This window comes from Myxine glutinosa, chromosome 7 (assembly GCF_964187855.1).
Source record: "Myxine glutinosa chromosome 7, kmMyxGlut1.1, whole genome shotgun sequence".
Classification (NCBI taxonomy): domain Eukaryota; kingdom Metazoa; phylum Chordata; class Myxini; order Myxiniformes; family Myxinidae; genus Myxine; species Myxine glutinosa.
This window is the reverse complement of record NC_136267.1, coordinates 185,285,637-185,308,794: the sequence shown is the minus strand read 5'-3', so window position 1 is coordinate 185,308,794 and position 23,158 is coordinate 185,285,637. Positions and strand designations below refer to the sequence as shown.

General features: G+C 44.7%; 1 protein-coding gene across 2 annotated transcripts in view; it reads left to right on the top strand.

The window, feature by feature from the left end:
* The window catches only part of LOC137431890 (NADH dehydrogenase [ubiquinone] 1 alpha subcomplex subunit 10, mitochondrial), a 47,027-nt gene extending 23,869 nt beyond the window's left edge, over positions 1–23,158 (top strand). Inside the window, exons 5-10 of one of the 2 annotated variants that reach the window (XM_068123712.2) lie at positions 1,502–1,623; positions 2,711–2,790; positions 4,190–4,244; positions 13,306–13,394; positions 15,627–15,734; positions 22,922–23,158. In XM_068123712.2, coding sequence (XP_067979813.2) covers positions 1,502–1,623; positions 2,711–2,790; positions 4,190–4,244; positions 13,306–13,394; positions 15,627–15,720 — 440 coding nt within the window. In that variant the 3' untranslated portion in view covers positions 15,721–15,734; positions 22,922–23,158. The remainder of the gene's footprint in view (positions 1–1,501; positions 1,624–2,710; positions 2,791–4,189; positions 4,245–13,305; positions 13,395–15,626; positions 15,735–22,921) is intronic. The other variant, XM_068123713.2, reaches the window with a different exon arrangement.

Below are 23,158 nucleotides of genomic sequence, written 5' to 3'. Positions count from 1 at the left end.
CTATTGTTATACTAACTTCTATTGTTATACTAACAATAAACTTCTATTGTTATACTAACAATAAACTTCTATTTATAAAATCCATTTGTCGGACTACATGCGAAGGAGGAAATTTGTCCTTTACCATTCCGCTGAGTATAGAGCGAAAAGCGGGCAAAAATGGTGTCACTGGCACACAGAGTGCTCTCTGAGGTGATGTCACTTTTCCCAAGCTCAGCCACTGTTTGTCTGAAGTTCGTCTGGTCTTTATATTTGCCACAAAAGGTGGATGGAGGTTATGTTTTCACCCCTGTCTGTCTGTCTTTGTTTGTTTGTCTGTCTGTGAACAAGATATCTAAAAAAGTTGTGGATGGATTGGGACAAAATTTGGCAGAGAGGTCGTGTATGTAACGTGTGACAAGGACGAAATGATTAGGGGGAAAGGATGGGGGAAGTGTGGGGAGAGGGGGAAAGGGGGGGGGGGGAGGGGAGGTAAGGGGGGAGGCAGGAGAGGAAGGGGAGTGGCTCATGTTTCTGAGTGAATGTGGCTCACGTTTCTGAGTTAAGTGTGATGCCGATCAGGAAGAAGAAGAAGAAGCCATATTACCAAATTCGTACACTTCCGGAATTGTTTGATTTATTTGCATTCAAATGTCTGCTAATTGTTTTGTATTTATTTATGCGAATGTGTACTTGTATATAACTGTCATTCATTTAAAAAGGCGTAGGCACGATCGAGGGATTTTCATTTTTATTTTTATATTTTTAATTTTTTTAAAACTCCAACAAAACGAACTTTTTGTTTTTTCAATTATTTTTTTTTGACCTAAAACACTCCCAGGCACTCACGGATGAACCTCTGAAAGTTTGATGAAGATCCGTTCAGTCATCTCTGAATAAAACGCGGACACACACACAGACAACTCGCATATACATATATATCGGGATTTAAATTTAATTCAAAAATTGATCCAGACGTCTTCTCTTTCAAACATTCAAACCGACAGAGGTAGTTATTTATCACAGCATCTGTAGAATTTTCACCCTTTTACTCCTCCGTTTCGCTGTTATTTGGTGGAGCAAAATGTCAACTGAGCTTTATAGATATTTCGATAGCACATGCTCTCTGAGTTCTTCTCACTCTCACTCTCTCACTCTCTTTTATAACTTGTAGCACATGCTCTCTGAGTTGTTCTCTATTTCTTTCTTTCACCACTCCTCCATTCGCTGCCCTATTTTCTCTCTGCTATAACCTTCCCCACTTTTTTTTTATTACACAGTGATGTATATTACTTTTCCTCATATGGTACACCACCTCAGAGTTCAGGGCAGACATTCAGATGGTGTTCATGAAATTACCACGTATGTGGTTGGTGTTTGTGATTGTTGACTGCTTGCATGTACGGACAATTTGTTTAGTATAGAGTTATTGAGTAAATTTATAATGCGTGTTAAATATGATTATTATTATTAATAGTGAAAGCAGATTCATTTCTAACTTTTCTTTCTTCACTCTACACAGATGTACAAATGTACAATGAGATGAAACAAAATGTGTTTGTGAAGTTACCCGCTCCACATGTTGTTATCTACTTGGATGTGTCGATACATGAGATCCAAAGGAGGTTGGTTGTGCGTGGAAGGGTATGTATTTTGTTTAAATCAGATCTTCATTGAATACAACACCAACAGGCATTTTAAGGCCATTTTCCCTGCTAGAGCGGGGGTTAGCCTTGCGGTCCCCATGACAATCTTCTCCATTTTGCCCTATTTTCTGCATCTCTCCTTGTTAACCCCCTTGCCCGCATTTCTTCTTCCACCATCTTTAGCCAAGTCTTTCTCGGTCTTCCCCGTCCTCTACTTCCTTCTACATTCATTTCCATCACTCTTCTCAACCAGTCACTTTCATCCTTCCTCAACACATGACCAAACCATCTCAACCTGTTCCTCTTCACAGCATCAATCACAGGCTCTATTCCCATCATCTTTCGCAATTCATCATTTCTCTTCCTCTCTCTCAGTGATACTCCGCACATCCACCGAACCATTCGCATTTCCACCGAACCATTCGCATTTCCACCCTTTCCAACCTTCGTTGCTGCTCTACGTTCATTACCCATGTCTCGCTCCCATAAATCATAACACTTCTCACACATGCAGCACACACCTTTCCCTTCAGCTTCAACGACACTCCCTTCCTCGTCAGCACGCCACTCAGTTCCCAAAACTTCTTCCATGCACATCTCACTCGAGCAACCGTTGCCGAGTCTGATCCACCTTCTCCATTCAGCATGTCTCCGAGGTAGCAAAATGTTTTCACAACCAATCATTGAATGACATTATTATTATTATTATTATTACTAGGGCATGCCCGTACTATATATATATCTAAAATTATATCCCCCCCCTCTATTTACATGAAATGGTTTGGTCCAAAGCGAACGGCTTGCGGAGTTTGGTAAATAAATCGCCATAGCTCGGTAACTACTTCTCCGATTAATATGAAACCTTGAAAAGGCACATCCTCGGGTCCCCAGCAATATACCTGGCAAGTTTCAAGTATATCGGACCCGTGGTTGTCGAGAAACAGCGGTCACAGACAAACGACACACACACATACACACACACATACACACACACACACACACACAGAGATTACTGGAATTATAGATAGATTATTATTATTATAATACTATTGTGTGATCTTGTGTGATAATCTTTATCTTTTCAGCCTTTTGAACAAAACATTTCTGACTGCTACTTAAAAGAAATAGAAGATGTTTATAAAGAAAGATTTTTACCTCAAATGCAGTAGGTGATTTATTATTTTATTATTATTATTATTATTATTATTATTATTATTGTTATTATTAATACTAACTGAAGTACCTGTCTACGACGGGTAGTAAAACACTTGAGTGCTATTGTTTTCCTGTTCGATTTATTCATGGAAAGTCCTGTTCGTAATAATCGTTCCTTTCTCCTCGATGGGCAGTGACTGCACTGTGTATGTCGGCAGTCCCTTAATTTCCATTTGGGAACATCCATTGAAGTATCATTATGACATCCTTTAGTTCTTATTTCATTCCTGAGTTCGTCTCATTCATTTGCTTTGTTTCCAGTGAAATTATTTTTGTGTGCACATATGTCTTTACAATTTAATTCTTGCTTCAGTTTCCCCCCCAAAATGTCATGTACTCTTTTTAATTTATGAAAAATGCAATTCTTGGAGTTTCGGCTACACACACACGCAGCTATCAGTTTCTTGTACACCGCCCAAATAAAGGTATGTGTCAGAAGAACGTTTCGCATGCTTGGAACAATAGTTCCCATAGGGTGTATGTAATAATTCCATAGGGTGGTGTAATTCTCTTCTCGTGTATGTAATAGATAGACTGCCCTAAGATAATGTTTGATGAAACGGACTGTCACCAAACAGGTGTATTTACCATCACTCCTAAACTTTGTCAAATCAGTCACAACAACGGATAATGAGGGGGCCAAAGCGCATTCCTTGTACCATCAGTTATTGTAAAGAGACCAGCTACTCATATTTATAAAATAAAAAACGAGACTGTCATTCTGTTATTATATTGACTTAAAACTGCAGGATCCTAGTCAGTCACGTATCCCACCTATGACTGGCATGCAGTACCACCTGCTCTAACCAGTTGAACACAATTTGGTGTAAGCTGAGACAACCACTGACCAACTGCCAGGTGGTAACGCCCTTTTTGCCTATTTTTTCTTTCTTTACTGTGTTTCAAATAACTTTTATAAATGAGAAACATAGAGAATCTCTCGTAAGCTTAAATACTTTTGCAAATTGTCAGCCAATCCTCCTGCTCAGTCAGAGAGATGGCATTTTGCAACCCTGTCTGCCTCTGTCTGTGCAGGCCATAACTTTTACCACTTGAGCTTTTGTAATCAAATCTTATACAACCCTCTATTATGAGAATATGGAGAAAAATAATGAATAAAATGTACATTTAAAAAAACGGATCTATTGGTCAAGTTTAGTTTGAGTACAAAGCGGTTGTGGACGGGCCTAACAATTTTGGGATGCTTTCTTGTTGAGATTTTATTTGTCATGCTGCTGCAAATAATAGTACATAAAACATTTTACTTTAAATGTTGGTCTTTTTTATCTGAGATCTAAGGTGCTGTATTGTAAATTTCTCCCACTCCTCCTTCCTCCCCTCACCTTCAGCCAAACCAGTGCAGTGCTACATTATGATTGGAGCAACTTCGGGGATGTTGACAAAGTAATGAAAGTTGTTTTTATTTATTTTACAATTTCCATTTTGAAGTTATTTTTCTATTCTAAAGCTAAATCTGATGTGAAAACATTTTCTAAACCAGGAATAAACATTAATATAATACAGTCATACCAAATGTTGTGTCATCCAGCTGGCAACTTAATAATAATAATAATAATTCATTTATTTTGTATAGCGCTTTTCCAGAAGCCCAAAGGCGCTTTGACAGAGTGGCAAACATAATGCATAACAATACATGAAAACAACAATTGCAAAAAAGACAAGAATCAATAGGGAAATATTTAAAGCAAAAGGAGGGAGAAGGAGAAGAGATAGTCAGGGGTTAAATGCTGTGGGTTGAATGTTGAATGCAGTGTTGAACAGGTGGGTCTTTAGTGATGTTTTGAATGTGGTGAGTGAGGAGGAGTCTCTGATGGTGTGAGGTAGTGAGTTCCAGAGGGTGGGCGCAGCGATGGAGAAGGCCCTGTCCCCCCAGGATCTGAATTTGGTCCGGATGGAGGGGGTCAGGAGGTTTGTACCAGCAGAGCGGAGGTTGCGGGTGGGAGTGTGTCTGGAGAGGAGGTCAGCCAGGTAGGATGGGGCCAGGTTATGGAGGGATTTGTATGTCAAGAGGAGGATTTTGTACTGGATTCTCTGGGGGATGGGGAGCCAGTGAAGCTTGTAAAGGACGGGGGTGATGTGGTCACGGGTCCGGGAATGGGTGAGTAGACGGGCAGCGGAGTTCTGAATGTATTGGAGTTTATTGGTGATTTTTGAGGGTGAACCATAGAGGAGGCTATTAGGTCAAGGTGATCATGCAATTATAGGTACTAGTGAGGTAGCCGTGCTATGCACAGGTGGGAGGCCAGAAACAAAGACAATGCAGAAACGGCGAATGCCGAAGCATGAAACCAATAAATTCCACATTCCTGGAGCACCTTGAGTCACACGTCAGACATGGACAGGAAGTTCGTGAAGGACTTCCGTGAAAAACGTACCCGTTGGCAAACAAACGGGTACGTTTGTTCCATACCCAGTCAATGGCGAATCTGCATATGGCGATCCGCGAATTCACGTTTAGAAAGTAGAAACCGTCACGGCATTTCGTTATTCACTTGAACTCGATATCTCTATTTTCATTCCAAACAGCATAACTCCGATCACAAATGAAATAACATTAATATAAAAAATAAACTTTTAACAACATTCGTGACATAAACAAATATTTAAATCCTGATGTGAAGTTCCATACGGTTGGGTGAATACAATTACGAATTCAAAATCGTAATTGTATTCACTCAATTCCAATCATCAATTGATACTTTAACAAAACGATTAACATGATTAACGTTTAACGATTTAACATTACGATTGGATGACGGTTGTATTTGGATATTATCAAACCCGTGCATTGCTGTCATCTGTCCACTTCCGCATTCGCGGCAGGTTCATAATTGTCATCAAAATCTAAACAGTATTTGTAGAATTTCAACAAAAGCCACATCACTGTTCATATCGGTAAATATTATTCAATCGTGTTTGGAAAATTGGAAAAATTGGAAAAACAATATAGCCAATTTTACTCCGGGGGGGGGGGGGTCCTCGGATTACCCACCCAAAATATCGTTGCGATCGTTTGAGCCGTTTTTACGGTACCTTCGAACGGACAGACAGACAGACGGACATTTGGTGAATTATAGTAAGATACTATCTCTATTTTCTGATATGTCGTAAATATCATGTTTCTCACATCACTTATTTAGTTTGAGGATTTAAAATGTCATCTAGTACCAAAGATGTGTCCTGAGCAGAAAGCTTCAGTTACAAATGAAAACGTTTGCATTCTTTTGGGGTGGTAATACAGCATACCTCCTCATGGTTCACCCTGCCAGACAGCATACCTCCTCATGGTTCACCCCGCAAGACAGCATACCTCCTCATGGTTCACCCTGCCAGACAGCATACCTCCTCATGGTTCACCCTGCAAGACAGCATACCTCCTCATGGTTCACCCCACAAGACAGCATACCTCCTCATGGTTCACCCTGCCAGACAGCATACCTCCTCATGGTTCACCCTGCAAGACAGCATACCTCCTCATGGTTCACCCTGCAAGACAGCATACCTCGTCATGGTTCACCCTGCAAAACAGCATACCTCCTCATGGTTCACCCTGCAAGACAGCATACCTCATCAACTCATCATGGTTCACCCTGCCAGACAGCATACCTCCTCATGGTTCACCCTGCCAGACAGCATACCTCCTCATGGTTCACCCTGCCAGACAGCATCCCTCCTCATGGTTCACCCTGCCAGACAGCATATCTCCTCATGGTTCACCCTGCCAGACAGCATACCTCCTCATGGGTCACCCTGCTAGACAGCATACCTCCTCATGGTTCACCCTGCCAGACAGCATACCTCCTCATGGTTCACCCTGCCAGACAGCATACCTCCTCATGGGTCACCCTGCCAGACAGCATACCTCCTCATGGTTCACCCTGCCAGACAGCATACCTCCTCATGGGTCACCCTGCTAGACAGCATACCTCCTCATGGTTCACCCTGCCAGACAGCATACCTCCTCATGGTTCACCCTGCCAGACAGCATACCTCCTCATGGTTCACCCTGCCAGACAGCATACCTCCTCATGGTTCACCCTGCCAGACAGCATCCCTCCTCATGGTTCACCCTGCCAGACAGCATCCCTCCTCATGGTTCACCCTGCCAGACAGCATACCTCCTCATGGTTCACCCTGCCAGACAGCATACCTCCTCATGGTTCACCCTGCCAGACAGCATCCCTCCTCATGGTTCACCCTGCCAGACAGCATACCTCCTCATGGTTCACCCTGCCAGACAGCATACCTCCTCATGGTTCACCCTGCCAGACAGCATACCTCCTCATGGTTCACCCTGCCAGACAGCATACCTCCTCATGGTTCACCCTGCCAGACAGCATACCTCCTCATGGTTCACCCTGCCAGACAGCATACCTCCTCATGGTTCACCCTGCCAGACAGCATACCTCCTCATGGGTCACCCTGCTAGACAGCATACCTCCTCATGGTTCACCCTGCCAGACAGCATACCTCCTCATGGTTCACCCTGCCAGACAGCATCCCTCCTCATGGTTCACCCTGCCAGACAGCATACCTCCTCATGGTTCACCCTGCCAGACAGCATACCTCCTCATGGTTCACCCTGCCAGACAGCATACCTCCTCATGGTTCACCCTGCCAGACAGCATACCTCCTCATGGTTCACCCTGCCAGACAGCATCCCTCCTCATGGTTCACCCTGCCAGACAGCATCCCTCCTCATGGTTCACCCTGCCAGACAGCATACCTCCTCATGGTTCACCCTGCCAGACAGCATACCTCCTCATGGGTCACCCTGCTAGACAGCATACCTCCTCATGGTTCACCCTGCCAGACAGCATACCTCCTCATGGTTCACCCTGCCAGACAGCATCCCTCCTCATGGTTCACCCTGCCAGACAGCATCCCTCCTCATGGTTCACCCTGCCAGACAGCATACCTCCTCATGGTTCACCCTGCCAGACAGCATACCTCCTCATGGTTCACCCTGCCAGACAGCATCCCTCCTCATGGTTCACCCTGCCAGACAGCATACCTCCTCATGGTTCACCCTGCCAGACAGCATCCCTCCTCATGGTTCACCCTGCCAGAAAGCATACCTACCCATGGTTCACCCTGCCAGACAGCATACCTCCTCATGGTTCACCCTGCCAGACAGCATACCTCCTCATGGTTCACCCTGCCAGACAGCATACCTCCTCATGGTTCACCCTGCCAGACAGCATACCTCCTCATGGGTCACCCTGCCAGACAGCATACCTCCTCATGGGTCACCCTGCTAGACAGCATACCTCCTCATGGTTCACCCTGCCAGACAGCATACCTCCTCATGGTTCACCCTGCCAGACAGCATCCCTCCTCATGGTTCACCCTGCCAGACAGCATCCCTCCTCATGGTTCACCCTGCCAGACAGCATACCTCCTCATGGTTCACCCTGCCAGACAGCATACCTCCTCATGGTTCACCCTGCCAGACAGCATACCTCCTCATGGTTCACCCTGCCAGACAGCATACCTCCTCATGGTTCACCCTGCCAGACAGCATACCTTCTCATGGTTCACCCTGCCAGACAGCATCCCTCCTCATGGTTCACCCTGCCAGACAGTATACCTCCTCATGGTTCACCCTGCCAGACAGCATACCTCCTCATGGTTCACCCTGCCAGACAGCATCCCTCCTCATGGTTCACCCTGCCAGACAGCATACCTCCTCATGGTTCACCCTGCCAGACAGCATCCCTCCTCATGGTTCACCCTGCCAGACAGCATACCTCCTCATGGTTCACCCTGCCAGACAGCATACATCCTCATGGTTCACCCTGCCAGACAGCATCCCTCCTCATGGTTCACCCTGCCAGACAGCATCCCTCCTCATGGTTCACCCTGCCAGACTTCTCATCGACCAACGGGTTGTCATCATTTTGGCGACATACATCATGTTGGGACCTATTTGATATTGCTCGTAATCCACCTTCAGGAAACTCACATGTGTAATAAAGTAGAGCCACAATTGCAGACTACCAGCCAAGAAGCAAACCTACCCCGTACCACCTGACGCCTCAAGAACGGCAGCTGTTGAAACACTGATGGAGTATTCTCCCATCATGCTTAGCGTGAATATGTGAGAGACCAGTGTATGTTCCTTTCGTTTTTACCTCAAATTACTGTTTTAATCACCCAGGATTTGCGTGGACAAATTGTCTGTGTCCGTCCGTCCGGCTTTAGCACCTCGAAGGCATCACCTAAATATTCATGATCACGTGTATCGTAAATTACTGGTGAGTATGTTTGTTTGTGTCTTTAGGTGGGTGGCTTGAAATTACTATTATAGAATATGAGTGCCCCAAACTAATCAAGATGGTGCTAGCTCCACCAGGTGGGCAGTGGTTCAGAAGTGAGGTTTAACTGGGTAGTTTGAATGTGGTATGAATGGGGGGAAAAGAGGGGTTGAGGTGATGGAGATGATGCAGAGGAAGTTGGAATTGTTCTGCGTGCAGGAGACGAGGTGGAAAGGAGATGGTGAGGAAGTTGGTAGGAGGATACAAGCTGTTACACACCAGGTGGGGATGGAAGGAGATGGTGAGGAGGTTGGTAGGAGGATACAAGCTGTTACACACCAGGTGGGGATGGAAGGAGATGGTGAGGAGGTTGGTAGGAGGATACAAGCTGTTACACACCAGGTGGGGATGGAAGGAGATGGTGAGGAGGTTGGTAGGAGGATACAAGCTGTTACACACCAGGTGGGGATGGAAGGAGATGGTGAGGAGGTTGGTAGGAGGATACAAGCTGTTACACACCAAGTGGGGATGGAAGGAGTAATGGCGTGGGAATAATAGTATCGGAAGAGATCAGCAAGCAGGTGGTCAGAGTGGAAAGATGGAAGGGATGGATCGTTATGGCATGGGTGGCGATACTGAAGCAAATGGTGTGTCTTGTCGGTATGTGGGCCACAAACAGGAAGGACTGGATCGGAGAAGGAGGAATTCTGGGACGCACTGGAGAAGATTATGGGAATGGTTGAAATGGAGGTGATGCTGTGCATTGTGGAGACTTTAACGTGCATGTCGAAGTATCGGAGCCTGGTGAAGAGGAATATGTTGATAAATTTGGTTGAGGAACAAGGAATAGAGAGGGTGGAGAGCAGGTGGAGCTGGTGATGTGGAATGGGATGGCCATAGCTGGTTCATTTCTTAAAAAGTGGAAAAGCCACAAGATTACCTATAAGTGTGGACGGCATATAACAGAATTGGATTTGGTGGTGGTAATGAAGCTACATTTGTGAGGGTTAATGTCACATGTAGGCAAGGTGTAGTACCTGTCAGCCCCCCTTACCAGGGTAACGGTCCTCAGCCATGCGGTTTAAATGGCAGATGGCTCTGCACATCTAGTGGATGAGAGTCTCGTCGACTCCAACAGCACAGGCGGAAGCGGGTGAATCCCCCAACGGCCAGCAGAGGGATGGAGAGGAGTGGCGACCCCTCCCCCCCCATCTATACCACACACTTACCCCGTGTGTACCAGCCATAGGAAGGCGATATGATGAGGAGACTCGACAAGGAGTGCAGAGCAGTGGAGGGAGATAATGTTACTACCCAGCACAAGCCTGTGGTGTTTGTGGTGAGGATGAAGAAAAGGAGGGAGGTTAGGGGAAACATCCCAGTAGAGTACAAGGAGAGGGTGAGGGCCAGGTATGAGCAACTTAGCGAAGAAGCAGAAGGTTTGGAGAAAGAGTGGAAGAAGTATGAAGAGGCATTTAGGGGAATTGCTGATGTGTTGTGTGGAAGTACATCAGGAAAGGGTGCATCACCGAGTGATAGAAACCCGGTATGGTGGATGGAGAAAGTAGCGAAGGCAGTTGTTGAAAATGAGGTTTGGAAGAGGATGAAGAAGATAAAGGATAGAGGGAGGCAGCCGATGCGGGGTTGCTGCACCTGTATGGGCAAAATAAGAAAGCAGCAAGGAGACCTGTGGAGAAGGTGAGGAATGATATGGAAGAAGAGATGTACAACAATTTGGAAGAAGACGCTGGGAGGAAGATTATCTATAAAATGGCTCAGGCCAAAGATGTGGATAGCATGGACATGAAGGTGTAGGGGGGTGCTAATTAAGGATGGGGGCAGAAGGCTAATGACAGAGAGAAGCGTAGTATTGAAGGTGTGGGAAGGATATTTCAAAGAGCTGTCGAACAGGGAAGGAAGTAACGGGAAGCTGGAGCTACTGAGGTATGTGGATGGGAAAGTCGAGTGGGTGGAGATCACAGAAGAGGAAGTGCGGACTGCATTGAAGAGAATGAAAAAGGGAAGGGCTCCAGCCATTGATGAGGTGTGTGCAGAGATGCTAATTGCAGTGGAAGCCCGAGTCAGGTGGATGAAGAGGTTGTTGTTGTATGTATGTGTGACAACAACAACAGGCATTTTAAGGCCATTTTCACTGCTAGAGCGGGGGTTAGCCTTGCGGTCCCCATGACAATCTTCTCCATATTGCCCTATTTTCTGCATCTCTCCTTGTTAACCCCCTTGCCCGCATTTCTTCTTCCACCATCTTTAGCCAAGTCTTTCTCGGTCTTCTCCGTCCTCTACTTCCTTCTACATTCATTTCCATCACTCTTCTCAACCAGTCACTTTCATCCTTCCTCAACACATGACCAAACCATCTCAACCTGTTCCTCTTCACAGCATCAATCACAGGCTCTATTCCCATCATCTTTCGCAATTCATCATTTGTCTTCCTCTCTCTCAACGATACGCCGCACATCCACCGAACCATTCGCCTTTCGGTGGATGTGTGGAGTATCGTATGTGTGATATGTAGTATGTATGAGAGATATGTTAATTCCGGAGGAGTGGAAGATATGTTAATTCCGGAGGAGTGGAAGACAGGGTTAATCGTGCCAATATGGAAGGAGAAGGGTGATGTTCAAGATCCGGGGGAGTACAGAGTTATTTCCCTCCTTAGTCATGTCATGAAGGTGCTGGAGAGGGTTCTGGACGGGAGGATAAGGAAGAATATGGAGAAGGAGATCAGAGAAGAGCAGCAGGAGTGTAGGAAGGGTATGGGGATGACGGATGGGATGTTCACGCTGAGACAGCTGGTGGAGAAGAGGTTGGAGGTGCAAGGTGAATTGGCATTGGGATTTGTGGATCTGAAGAAGGCCTACAACACTGTCCCGAGAGAGATGTTGATCGTGACATTGAGATGGATTGGGAGTGCCTGAAGCAGAAGTTAGATTGGTGGAAGAGATGCACAAAGGAATGATGGGAAGAGTTTTATTTGTTCCTGGGATGTCAGAGACGTTCAGTGTGACCATCGGTTTGACGCAGGAAGCGCCCTCAGCCTACTTATGTTTATCATGGTGATGCAGCTGGTAAGCAGGAAGGTAAACGTGAAAGATATTCTGGGGACGATCTGTTTGTTGTGGTGGAGAGTGGGAGGGAGATGCAAGAAGTACTGGGGGAGTGGAAGAAGGGATTTGGGAAACATGGGCTGAAAATGAGCATGGAAAAGATGGAGGTGATGTGGTTCGGGTAGAAGAGAAAATAAATGAATATCAGGTTAGAGGGGAAGGTGATCAGACAAGGAAATAGGTTTGATTATCTGAGGGAGGGGGGGGGGGGGAGGAACAGTGATTGGGGAGGCAGAGGTGCTACGGGGGATTCAGGTGGGTGTGAATGTGTGGAGGAGGGTGGACCGTGTAATGGTAGACAGAAACATTTCTGTGAGCAAGTAGATTGAAAGGGAAGGTTCTGATGTCTTGTGTAACGTCGGCCTACCTTTCCGGTCTGGAGACTGTGGCACTGAGAGAGAGACAACAACAGAGGCTGCAGGTTTACAAGAACACCTGGGTCAGGAGGATTGCGGGAGTGAAGAGGGTGGATAGAAGGAGAATGGTTGAATTGAGAGAGGAGATTGGTGTGCAGGTAAGTTTGACGGGGAGATTGGTGAAACGTCGGCTGAGATGGGCTGGGCATTTGATGCAGATGGGGGAAGAGAGAATGGCAAAGAGAGCAGATAGATTGAGGGAACAAGTTCGGAGGAAAAGAGGTAGACTGTGGTTGAGATGGGAGGATTGTGTGAAGAGGTATATCAGTAAGGTGGAGGGAGTTGGTTGAGCGCAGAGGGAGGCGGAGGAGGATCGTGGTCCAGGCAGAACAGGAGCTGGGCACCATCGGACCTCACACTTTATAAAGGGAAAAGGGGGAGAACAACAAAAATTTATGATTTCGTTTTGACGTTTCCAGATTACAAGATATTGATGTCCTTGGTGCCGATAAATAATTCTGTCATCAAATCCCATTACATTAATCCACAGAATGAGCATTTGGTGCCAATAATCAACTGCTTTTCTTCAAAGTGATCATTTTTAATTGTGCGTTTTTACAATTTATACTTCATGAAGTGCACGTCGGTTTTGGACGCGTTTGGATAAACCGGACGTGCTTTGAGTGAACGCCTCTTGTTTGTTCAGGTTGTGGCTGACATTGAAGCTACAGGGGCAGCAAGTCGACCATTCATTGATAATATGAAAGACGATGATATCCAGCAGCTGCTGCTTCTGTATGTATTATTATTATTTTTATTGTGCCATGATCATTATCAATCTTATTTACTTGCTTTTTTATAACCGTAATATAATAGAGACTTTGCATGCTCTTTCATGTGTTTTCCCCCTCTGATTAATGTCAATTGGTACAGGGTGTCCATAAAGTCCTTGTGCATCTTTGAACCTTTATAACTTTTCATGCACATAGCCTGGTGTTGGCTTAGCGGTTAGGGTGCAGGCTTGGGATCCTAGGATCCTGGGTTCGAATCCCGGTCGATCGCTGAATTAACGCCAGGGGGGTTGACTCAGCCTGTCATCCTTCCGAGGTCGGCAAATTGAGTACCGGCTTGCTGGGATGAATGATCCGGGTGTGTACCCCGGTTTAGAATAGGTACACCGTATCCCTGCGCATCGTAAGAGACGACTAAGGGTTGGCGCCAGGAAGGGCATCCGGCCATAAAAACATTGCCTCAAACAGGGAACCATGATTATCATGGGGCCCGCAAGGCTAACCCCTGCTCTAGCGGGGAAAATGGCCTTAAAACGATCATTCATTCATTCATTCATGCACATAGGATAGAAACAAACTATAAATGGCATATTGAAGCATAATTCATCAAATTTTCATTTTTATTTAAGCATAATTCATCAAATGTTGCTATTGTTAATATGGAGGTAATGTTGTTGTTTTTGCTGTTGTTAAATGCACAAGTCCCCTGGGTTTCTTGATGATTTGACATTGTCTGATGATGTGACTTCCACCACCACAATTACCGCATTTGATTACTGAACTACTGCGGTTAAATGTTTCACATCCCCGTGAAGCACTAAGACCAGGTTCCCTGCCACGACGCCACACTTCGAACGTGCGACGGTTCTTGAATGACGTCCTCAGACGAGTGGATTTGCTTGGCAATTGCTTGACCACCTCATTCACCTGACCTGTCCCCGTTGGACTACATTTATGGGGTTGTGTAAAACTGTTGTTTATTCATCAAAACACATTCTTCGGATGAACTTGGGGTGACGATCACAAATGTGATTAATTCAAATACTTAGCAGCAACTGGAGAATGTTTTCAATAGTCGGAGAATCTGATTAATGAATGAATGAATGAAAGATGGCGGTTATGTTGAAGGCAAATTTTTGAACTGTATCTAGTAAAAACGAGATGAACCTGAGAGTTCATAGAACAACTTACCCCGCACAGTCTTGAGAAAAAAACGACATGGGCGGGCGCGGTCTGCGAGCGGCAGATATGATTGTTTGAGATGACGTAAAATGTCGTAATATTTTGTCCAAGTGCTGATTAACTGAAGGTTTTTGAAAATGCCAAAAAGCTGATTTGTGTTCTCGTGTTCAAGTATATAATTCATTTGAAATAAAATGAAGTTTTTCAAGGCTGTATAAAAATACATCTTATTTAACATTACATTCGTTCTTCATGCCTGTTATTTGTTTGAGTTCTTCATGACATCCTTAAAAAAATCAGTAAGTTTCCAGTTCGGAATGATTTTCAATTTTGTTTCACTCTGCCAGACAGACAGGACAAAAATATTATCTCACTCCTCTCTACACATGCGCAATTGGGACAAATTCAGAGTCAAAGTACTGTTCAACTACAGGTGTGTGTTCCGATTTGTGTTCAAAATATAATATTCAATGGAAATCGAGTACTTCCCCGATCATAAACCAGCATTTGTTAACAGACAGACAAAATGAACCAATTGCTTAACCCCGTTTTTCACTTCGCATGCACGGGGTAATTATGCTTTCATGTCCCATTTACAGTTTGTTTTTATCAAAGATGCATCAGAAGATGCATCAAAAGTTTAAAAAGTGCAAAGTTTACATAAGAACTTTATGGGCACCCTGTATAACTGAATGATATCTGATTAAATAACGTCACTCGACAAATAAGGCTTTGAAAGCCCCGTGTCACATCAGCACCACAGGTCTGAGGAGAGGAGTGATTTAAATGAGGATAATGGATAGACATACTCTTCGGCCTTATTGGCAATATCAGGACACTCTCGCCACTCCCAACCTCCTTCCCATTTACCTCCACTCCATTGGCCTGACGAGGTGTCTCGTCAAAGACTTTATTTTAACAATCGCCCTTTTCTTGCTGTTTTGAGACGTATTATTGATTGAGGAATAAATGTTGTCACTTTATGGATGTTAAATGTTTTTGTTAAATATTCTCTTTCCACCAATTGTTGAAATGATGTGACCATGTCTGACAGAATACAAGACAAGCAGAGGGTAATAGAGTTGGCAACAACTTCAAGATGTGATACACAAGTCTCTGCAGCTTCATTGGCCCCAAAGCATGACTGAACCTCCAAAGTCTGGTAAACTTTGCAGCATCCGTTTGTCTGATTGCAGTCTTAATTTGGAATGTAAAAAAGTTCACATTTTATGTATATTACGAATATAAAATTGATGGCCGATATTAAATTTATCATTCAGACCAATATCCTCCAACAATTGTCAACTCCAACTGCACATTTTAATTATTTGTTATTTGTTTTGAGTTTCTGCTCAATATAAATTGTTGTTCTCCTCCTCTTCCCTAATGGCTAACCCCCGCTCTTGCAGGGAAAATGGCCTTAAAATGCCTGTTGTTGTTGTTGTTGTTTGTTCTCCTCCTCTTCCCCTTATAAGATGGAAATCCCTTCATAAAAATATCCAATGTAAATCAAAATGTATTTGTTGAGCACCAGTTGTTCGTTGAATTCCTGGTCAAATGTGTTAACACCAGTTGTTGGTTGAATTTGTGAGTGAAGATTGAGTTCTGTAATTACCGAGTCAGCTAGTCTCACAGGAAACCAATGAGTGGACAGTTTGCATATCTTAGGTTCTTGTCCAACATTCAGGGAAGTAATTCATTGCAGGTTTTGTATTTTGTTTCTTTTGTGACGCATTTCCAGAAGTTGTTAGCCGACTTGTGATTTGTACATGTGGCTTTTTTCGGCCTTTGTAAATCTAGATTTTTCCAACAACAAATAGTTCCTTGAAACCCTTCTGGCATTGCTAATTGGCCTTAGTTGCTGCAACAATTGATGGAGGTCCTCAATGCCAAACAAGAAATCAGAGCTGTCCCCCTTGACATATCACGTGCCTTCGATACAGTGTGGGACCCCACCCTGCTCACCAAACTCTCCTCCCATGGTATCCATGGAAACCTCCATGCATGGCTTGCCGACTTCCTCTCTGGTCGCAGTCAACGTGTGGCCCTGAATGGATTTCTCTCATCTCCCCTTCCTGTTCAGGCTGGAGGTCCCCAAGGCAGTGTTCTGGGCCCTGTGCTTTTTCTGGTCTTCATTAATGATTTATCCGACTCTCTGTAAAATCCTCTCTATCTCTTTGCTGATGACTCCACCATCTGCCGCTCCATATATCAACCCTCAGATCGGCAGTCTGCAGCCTCCTCACTCTCCACAGACTTGGATAACATCACAAACTGGTCAAACAAGTAGAACATGTCTGTCAATCCTGACAAATCTCACACTCTCACTTTGTCTCTCTGAAAAGATGGACTAGACAACCCTCCCATCTACTTTCTGAACAATCCTCTTGAAGAAGTTCTGTCACTCAAGCATTTGGGTCTCACTATCTGCCATGATCTTTCCTGGGAAAACCACATTTCCAAGCTGGCCTCCAAAGCCTGTCGCCGTCTGGGCATCCTCCGTCGTGCGAAGCCCTTTCTGGGCACTTCTGAGCTCCTCACCACATACAAGGCTTTCATCCGCAGCTCAATGGAATACTGCTCTCCCCTCTGGGCCGGTGCTCCTGCCTCACACCTAGCTCGGCTTCACGCTGTTGAAACCAAAGCTTTCAGAATACTTTGAATCTCCCACGATGAAGCTAACTCCAAGGGCCTTTCACTCACTCACCGCAGGCAGGTTGGTGGTCTTTCTGTCTTCTACCGACTCTCTCCGGCCTTCCTCCCCCTGCTTTCTCCTGCCTCTGGAACAATCTCCTACACTCTCTTCAATCCCACTCCTCCCTCCAGGTCTTTAAAACAGCTGTTCACCACCATCTCTGATCTTCCCCCATCCAAAACCTTGATCTTTTCTATCCCCGTTAAAACAATCCAAATCTGTCTCTTTCAATCCCGAACTTCTTTCCTGAAATTCCCAGAAGTGTTCATTTGCTTTATCCCGTGTAGCCCTCCCTCCTCCCCCAGCCCTCCCCTTTTTTTTTTTTTTTTTTTTTTGTATACAGAGTCGAGGCTTGTGAAAGAGCTAACATTTATCAAACAAACAAGCAAACAAAGTATATAAAAAGGGGAGCGGTCGACAAGATGGGGAGAGAAGGGGAGGAAGCACACAAACACAACATTTGAGAGCAGGGACATCGGGAGATGTTTTTGGAGGGAGAGGGCCTGGGGGGAGGCAGGAAAGGTATAAAACGCAAGGACACCAAGGACTTCCAGGAAAGAAGTCAAAAGTCACCTCAAAAAAGTGGATTTGGGGTGAAATTAGCGGGGGTAGAAAAGATCAAGGTTTTGGATTGGGGAAGATAAGAGATGGTGGTGAACAGCCGTTTTAAAGACCTGGAGGGAGGAGTGGGATTGAAGAGAGTGAGGGAGTTTGTTCCAGAGGCGGGAGAAAAGAGGAATGAAGGAGTGAAGGTGAGCAGAGAGTCTTGATTTTGGCAGTTTAACCATAAGAGGGTTGCAGGCAGATCTTGTGCGACCTGCAGGAATATTTGGGGGACAGAGCCCAGAGAGAGAGAGCTGGGGGAGCAAGGCCGGAGAGGAGTCGGTAGAAGACGGAAAGACCACCAACCTGCCTGCGGTGATTAAGTGAAAGGCCCTCGGAGATAGCGTCATCGCGGGAGATTCCAATGATTCTGAACGCTTTGGTTTCAACAGCGTGAAGACGAGGTAGGTGTGAGGCAGGAGCACCAGCCCAGAGGGGAGAGCAGTACTCAATTGAGCTGTGGATGAAAGCCTTGTATGTGGTGAGGAGCTCAGGTGTGCCAAGGAAGGACTTCGCACGACGGAGGATGCCCAGTCGGCGACTGGTTTTGGAGGCCAGCTTGGAAATGTGGTTTTCCCAGGAAAGATCATGGCAGATAGTGAGACCCAAAAGCTTGAGTGACAGAACTTCTTGGAGAGGATTATTCAGAAAGTAGATGGGAGGGTTGTCCAGTCGGTCTTTTCGGAGAGACATCGTAAGAGTGTGAGATTTGTCAGGATTGAAAGACATGTTCCACTTGTTTGCCCAGTCTGTGATTTTGTCCAGGTCTGCAGAGAGTGAGGAGGCTGCAGACTGCTGATCTGAGGGATGAGGAATGGAGCGACAGAGAGTGGAGTCATCAGCAAAGAGATAGAGAGGATTTTCAAGAGAGTCAGAGAGATCATTGATGAAGACCAGAAAAAGCACAGGGCCCAGAACACTGCCTTGGGGAACTCCAGCCTGAACAGGAAGAGGAGATGAGAGAAACCCATTCAGGGCCACACGTTGACGACTAGAGAGGAAGTCCGCCAGCCATGCGTGGAGATTTCCATGGATACCAAAGGAGGGGAGTTTGGTGAGCAGAGCGGGGTGCCAGACCGTATCGAAGGCACGTGATATGTCGAGGGAGACAGCTCTAATTTCCTGTTTGGCATTGAGGACCTCCATCCATTGTTGAGACAGCAGAAGGAGCATGTCCAGAGTAGAATGACCTGGTTTGAAACCAAATTGATGATCAGAGATCAAGCCATTGGAAAAGAGGAAAGATTTCATATCCGAAGCAATGATGGATTCCATGACTTTGCTGATAATTGGGAGAAGGCTGATTGGTCTGTAGTTGCTAGGATCTGTTTTTGCACCTTTTTTGTGCAAAGCGGTGATGTTGGCTGATTTCCAAGCAGATGGCAGTTGACCTTGAGCAAAAGAGAGGGTGAAGAGAACAGAGAGAGGGAGTGAAAGAGCGGAAGAACAGTATTTTAGGACCCGTGGGCTGATGCCATCAGGTCCAGTTGCAGAATCAGAGTCGAGGGTTGACAGAAACTTTTCCACCTTGTCAGGAGGAAAGGACACGGAGTCCAGGAGCAGCTGGGTACGACTGGGTATGGTGGGTACAGAGAGGGATGGGTTTGGGACACAAGATTTAGAGGCAAACACAGAGTTGAGGCATTCAGCTTTTTCACGTGCGGAGTCAGCTGTGTAGCCGTTTGAGGTAAGGGAGGGGATGGAGGGGGAACAAACACCAGAAACAGATTTGACCAGACGCCACCAGGATTTGGAAGAGGGAGACAGATAAGAGAGTTCGGTCTTGAGAACGGAGAGATATTGTTTCCTGGCTCTCCTGAGGGTGGACACACACTTGTTTCGGGCTTTGTGAAAGGAAATGAGATTTCCTTCCATTGGATTTGCTTTCAAGGAGACGAAGGCAAGTTGTTTCTGGGCAACAGCCTCACCACAAGATTCCGTGTACCATGGACGGGAGGAAGGGTATGACAACTGAAGACGAGATGGGATAAATCTGTGCATGAGAGAGAGCAATTTACTTTGGAAGAATTCCCAGGATGAGTTGATGTCAGAGGTGGTAGAGATGGGAGACCATTCCAGATGATTGATGGCTGCTTGAAGACCGTGCCAGTTGGCCTTAGTGAAATGCCAGACTCGTCGACGCTGAGCAGGCTTCCTGAGAATGGTCAGAGAGATGTCCACTTTAACAAGGACATGATCATATGATCCGATTGGAGCAGAAGAAGAGCAGCAGACATATTCAGGGAAGTTAGTCATAACCAAATCCAGAAGAGAAGATGCTCCGTTGACTGAGATCCGGGTCGGGAAATTGACAGATTGTGACAGTCCCAGTGAGTCGCAGAAGTCCTTTGCTGAGGAGCCGTTCCAAAGCGATCCAAAGCAAAGGAGCCAAACGATCCCCTTCCAAAGATCTACCGACGTCCCTGTTCTCTGCTGTTGTTGTGCTTGTGTGCTTCCCTCTCTCTCTCCCTCTTTTCTCCCGCTCCCTTTATTGTATGTTTTATGTGTTTGTGCATGTTTTCATGTTCAATGTGTTAGCTCTTTCACAAGACTCGATTCTGTATACAAAGAAACAAAAAAAAATTGAGTAAAGGTAATACAATTCCTTACCTTCGTTGTCAAGGTGATACAGATCTCATCACCATTAGTTGACAACCTTTGTGATGAGTTGTCATGCTTTAGTATCTGAGTGTAAAACGACACCGCATGCTGTGGATATTGAGATGTACTAGCTTTTCTGTGTTCGCAACAGGGTCAGCCTCTCCGGCCTTCCTCCCCCTGCTGTAATTGAACCAAGAGTGGCTGTCTGTAATTGTGCCCTAAATATAGATAAATCAAGGAAGTAGATATTGCCCACATCTAGGTAATGTAATTTTACCTCTTGGTGTCTGATGGACCTCACCTTGTGGGTGATAAATCCAGTGTTGCTTTGCTAACAGGAATAGATTAAAAGATTTTCTATGTAAGTTACAAATAAGACTAGACAGATTTTACTCAATTTACTGAGACTCAGAATTATTTTGTCATAACTCAGAATTCAGGCTCAGAATTTTACTCATGCAGATTTTTAGATTTTCGATGCCACTTAAAACTTAAGCGTAGGCCGTTATGATGTTTGTTTCTTCCCCTTCACTGCCAAACTCTGGAACTCTTTATCTTCCCATGTATTTCCAAGCACCTACGACCTTTCCCCTTTTCAAAAATAAGATTTTTTACTTCCTCAAAAACTCTCAAAAACTCTTTTCACTTTTCTATCGATGCAGCTCCTTTATTTAAGGCCTGGCGTCGATGAGGACTATATAGTCCATGACTTTAGCCTTCAGCATAAAAAAAGAACAGCACTCGGTAAAGCACGTACCAGGCTGAACCATTTACGTTTTGAACACTGATTGGTCAGATCTGGATCTGGACCTTAACCAAAATCTAATTGGTTTGTACCCAAACATAGGGGCAATGCCCCGGTGCTCACCTGGTAGAATAAACAGTATACTGCACCGACTAAGGGTATTTTAAATCTATTTCAATGGTTGCTAGAAGAGATGGCAGCAGGTAGAATCATATTAACATAATCATAAGACTTCAAACAAACAAACAAACAAACAAACAAAAAACTATTTTGGGGGGCAACTCCCCCTTCCCCTCCCACCCCATAGACCACCTTAGACCCCGATTTTTTAAATGCCAGGAACAAACGTTGATACATCATGGGTGATGAAGGTTGTGGTTAAGTTTCATCGGAATTGCGTGTGTAGTTTCTGAGAAGAAAGCAAACAGCTATTTTGGGGGCAACCCTTCCGTAGACCCCCAAAGGGGCAGATTTTTTTTTTAATGCTGTGAACAAACTTTGGTACAGCATGAGTGGTGAAGGTTGTGGTCAAGTTTCATTGAAATCGTGTGTGTAGTTTCAGAGAAGAAAGCAAATATCTATTTTGGGGGGTTAAACCTGGACCCACTTTGAGCCCCAGTAAATCCCCTTAAACCCCGATTTTTTGAAAGCTTAAAAAAAAACTTTAGTCAGAACACAACAAATATCATTTGTGCCAAATCTCGTCACAATCCCATCAGCGGTTTCGAGAAGAAGTTTCAAGTGTTTACGGACTGACTGACAGATGCGCCATCGCATAAGCTCCCCTGAACTTCGTTCCAGGTGAGCTAAAAATCATAACCAAAATCCAAGTCCAGTCCACTTCCTCACCTGACTTCCTGACTTCCTCCACCCTTGTGATGAGCATGAAATGATTAGATTTTGGTGGATATCCGGATGCGGATCCGAGAATTTCTTTTTTAAATGATTCTTCACCATTGAGTGATGGGACTAAAACTGATATATAGCATGATATCTCAAGAAGTGATGGACGGATTTGAATGAAACTTTGTGGACATGTTAGGTGTGTGACAAGGAAGAATTGAATGGATTTTGGTGAAGAGACAGATCTGGATGCTATAATTTTTTAACTGATTCTTCACAGTTGAGAGATAGGGCCAAAAACGATATACGTATAACATGATATGTCAAGGTTTTGGATGGATTCGGACAAAACTGCGTGGATGAGTTGGGTAGGTGACGAGAACAAGCCAATTCGATTTTGGTTCAGATCTGGATGTAGATCGGGCCTACGAGTGGGATACAAAACGTAAACTTTTCAGCTTGGCGGAGGTATGCACCCAACCAGGTGTCGTTCTACTTCCATTTGTTTCATCCCCAGTTTTTCCAAACCTCTTCTTGCTGTTTGAGTTTGTATCTTGCTTATTCACCCCATGTAGCCTCTTCCCCCTCTTGTTGATCTCATTTTTCTTCCAAGTTTCCCTCTGTTGTGTCCCTCTGCCCTGTTGTTGGTGTGTTTCAACTCCTATAAAAAAATTGGCTTGCCATCTCTAATTGTGTAGCACAAACATACTTTCTTGATTGTCTGATGTGCAAATGGTTTGGTATAACTCTGGATGTATAAGTTGGATGAAACTATACAAACCGGTGTCAGTAGGTTTTCATCAACTTGTTTAAGTCACGGAGTTTGTGGGTATTGCTGTTTATTTCTTTTTTCCCCATCCAGGTGCAAACGCTTGGCTCAACACCTTGACTACGTACATTTGATTATATTGATGCAAAACCTGAGTACCATTTGAAACATGTACAGAAATTATTTCCTGTCCACTTAAATTGCTTTTTTGTTTTGTCCTAGTTGATGTTTTGAAGTGTACATTAAAATGCAAAATAATTATTTTGTAACAACATTTTATAACCTATTTGTACTTATATTATTTGACGAATAAAAACAACAACAATCTCA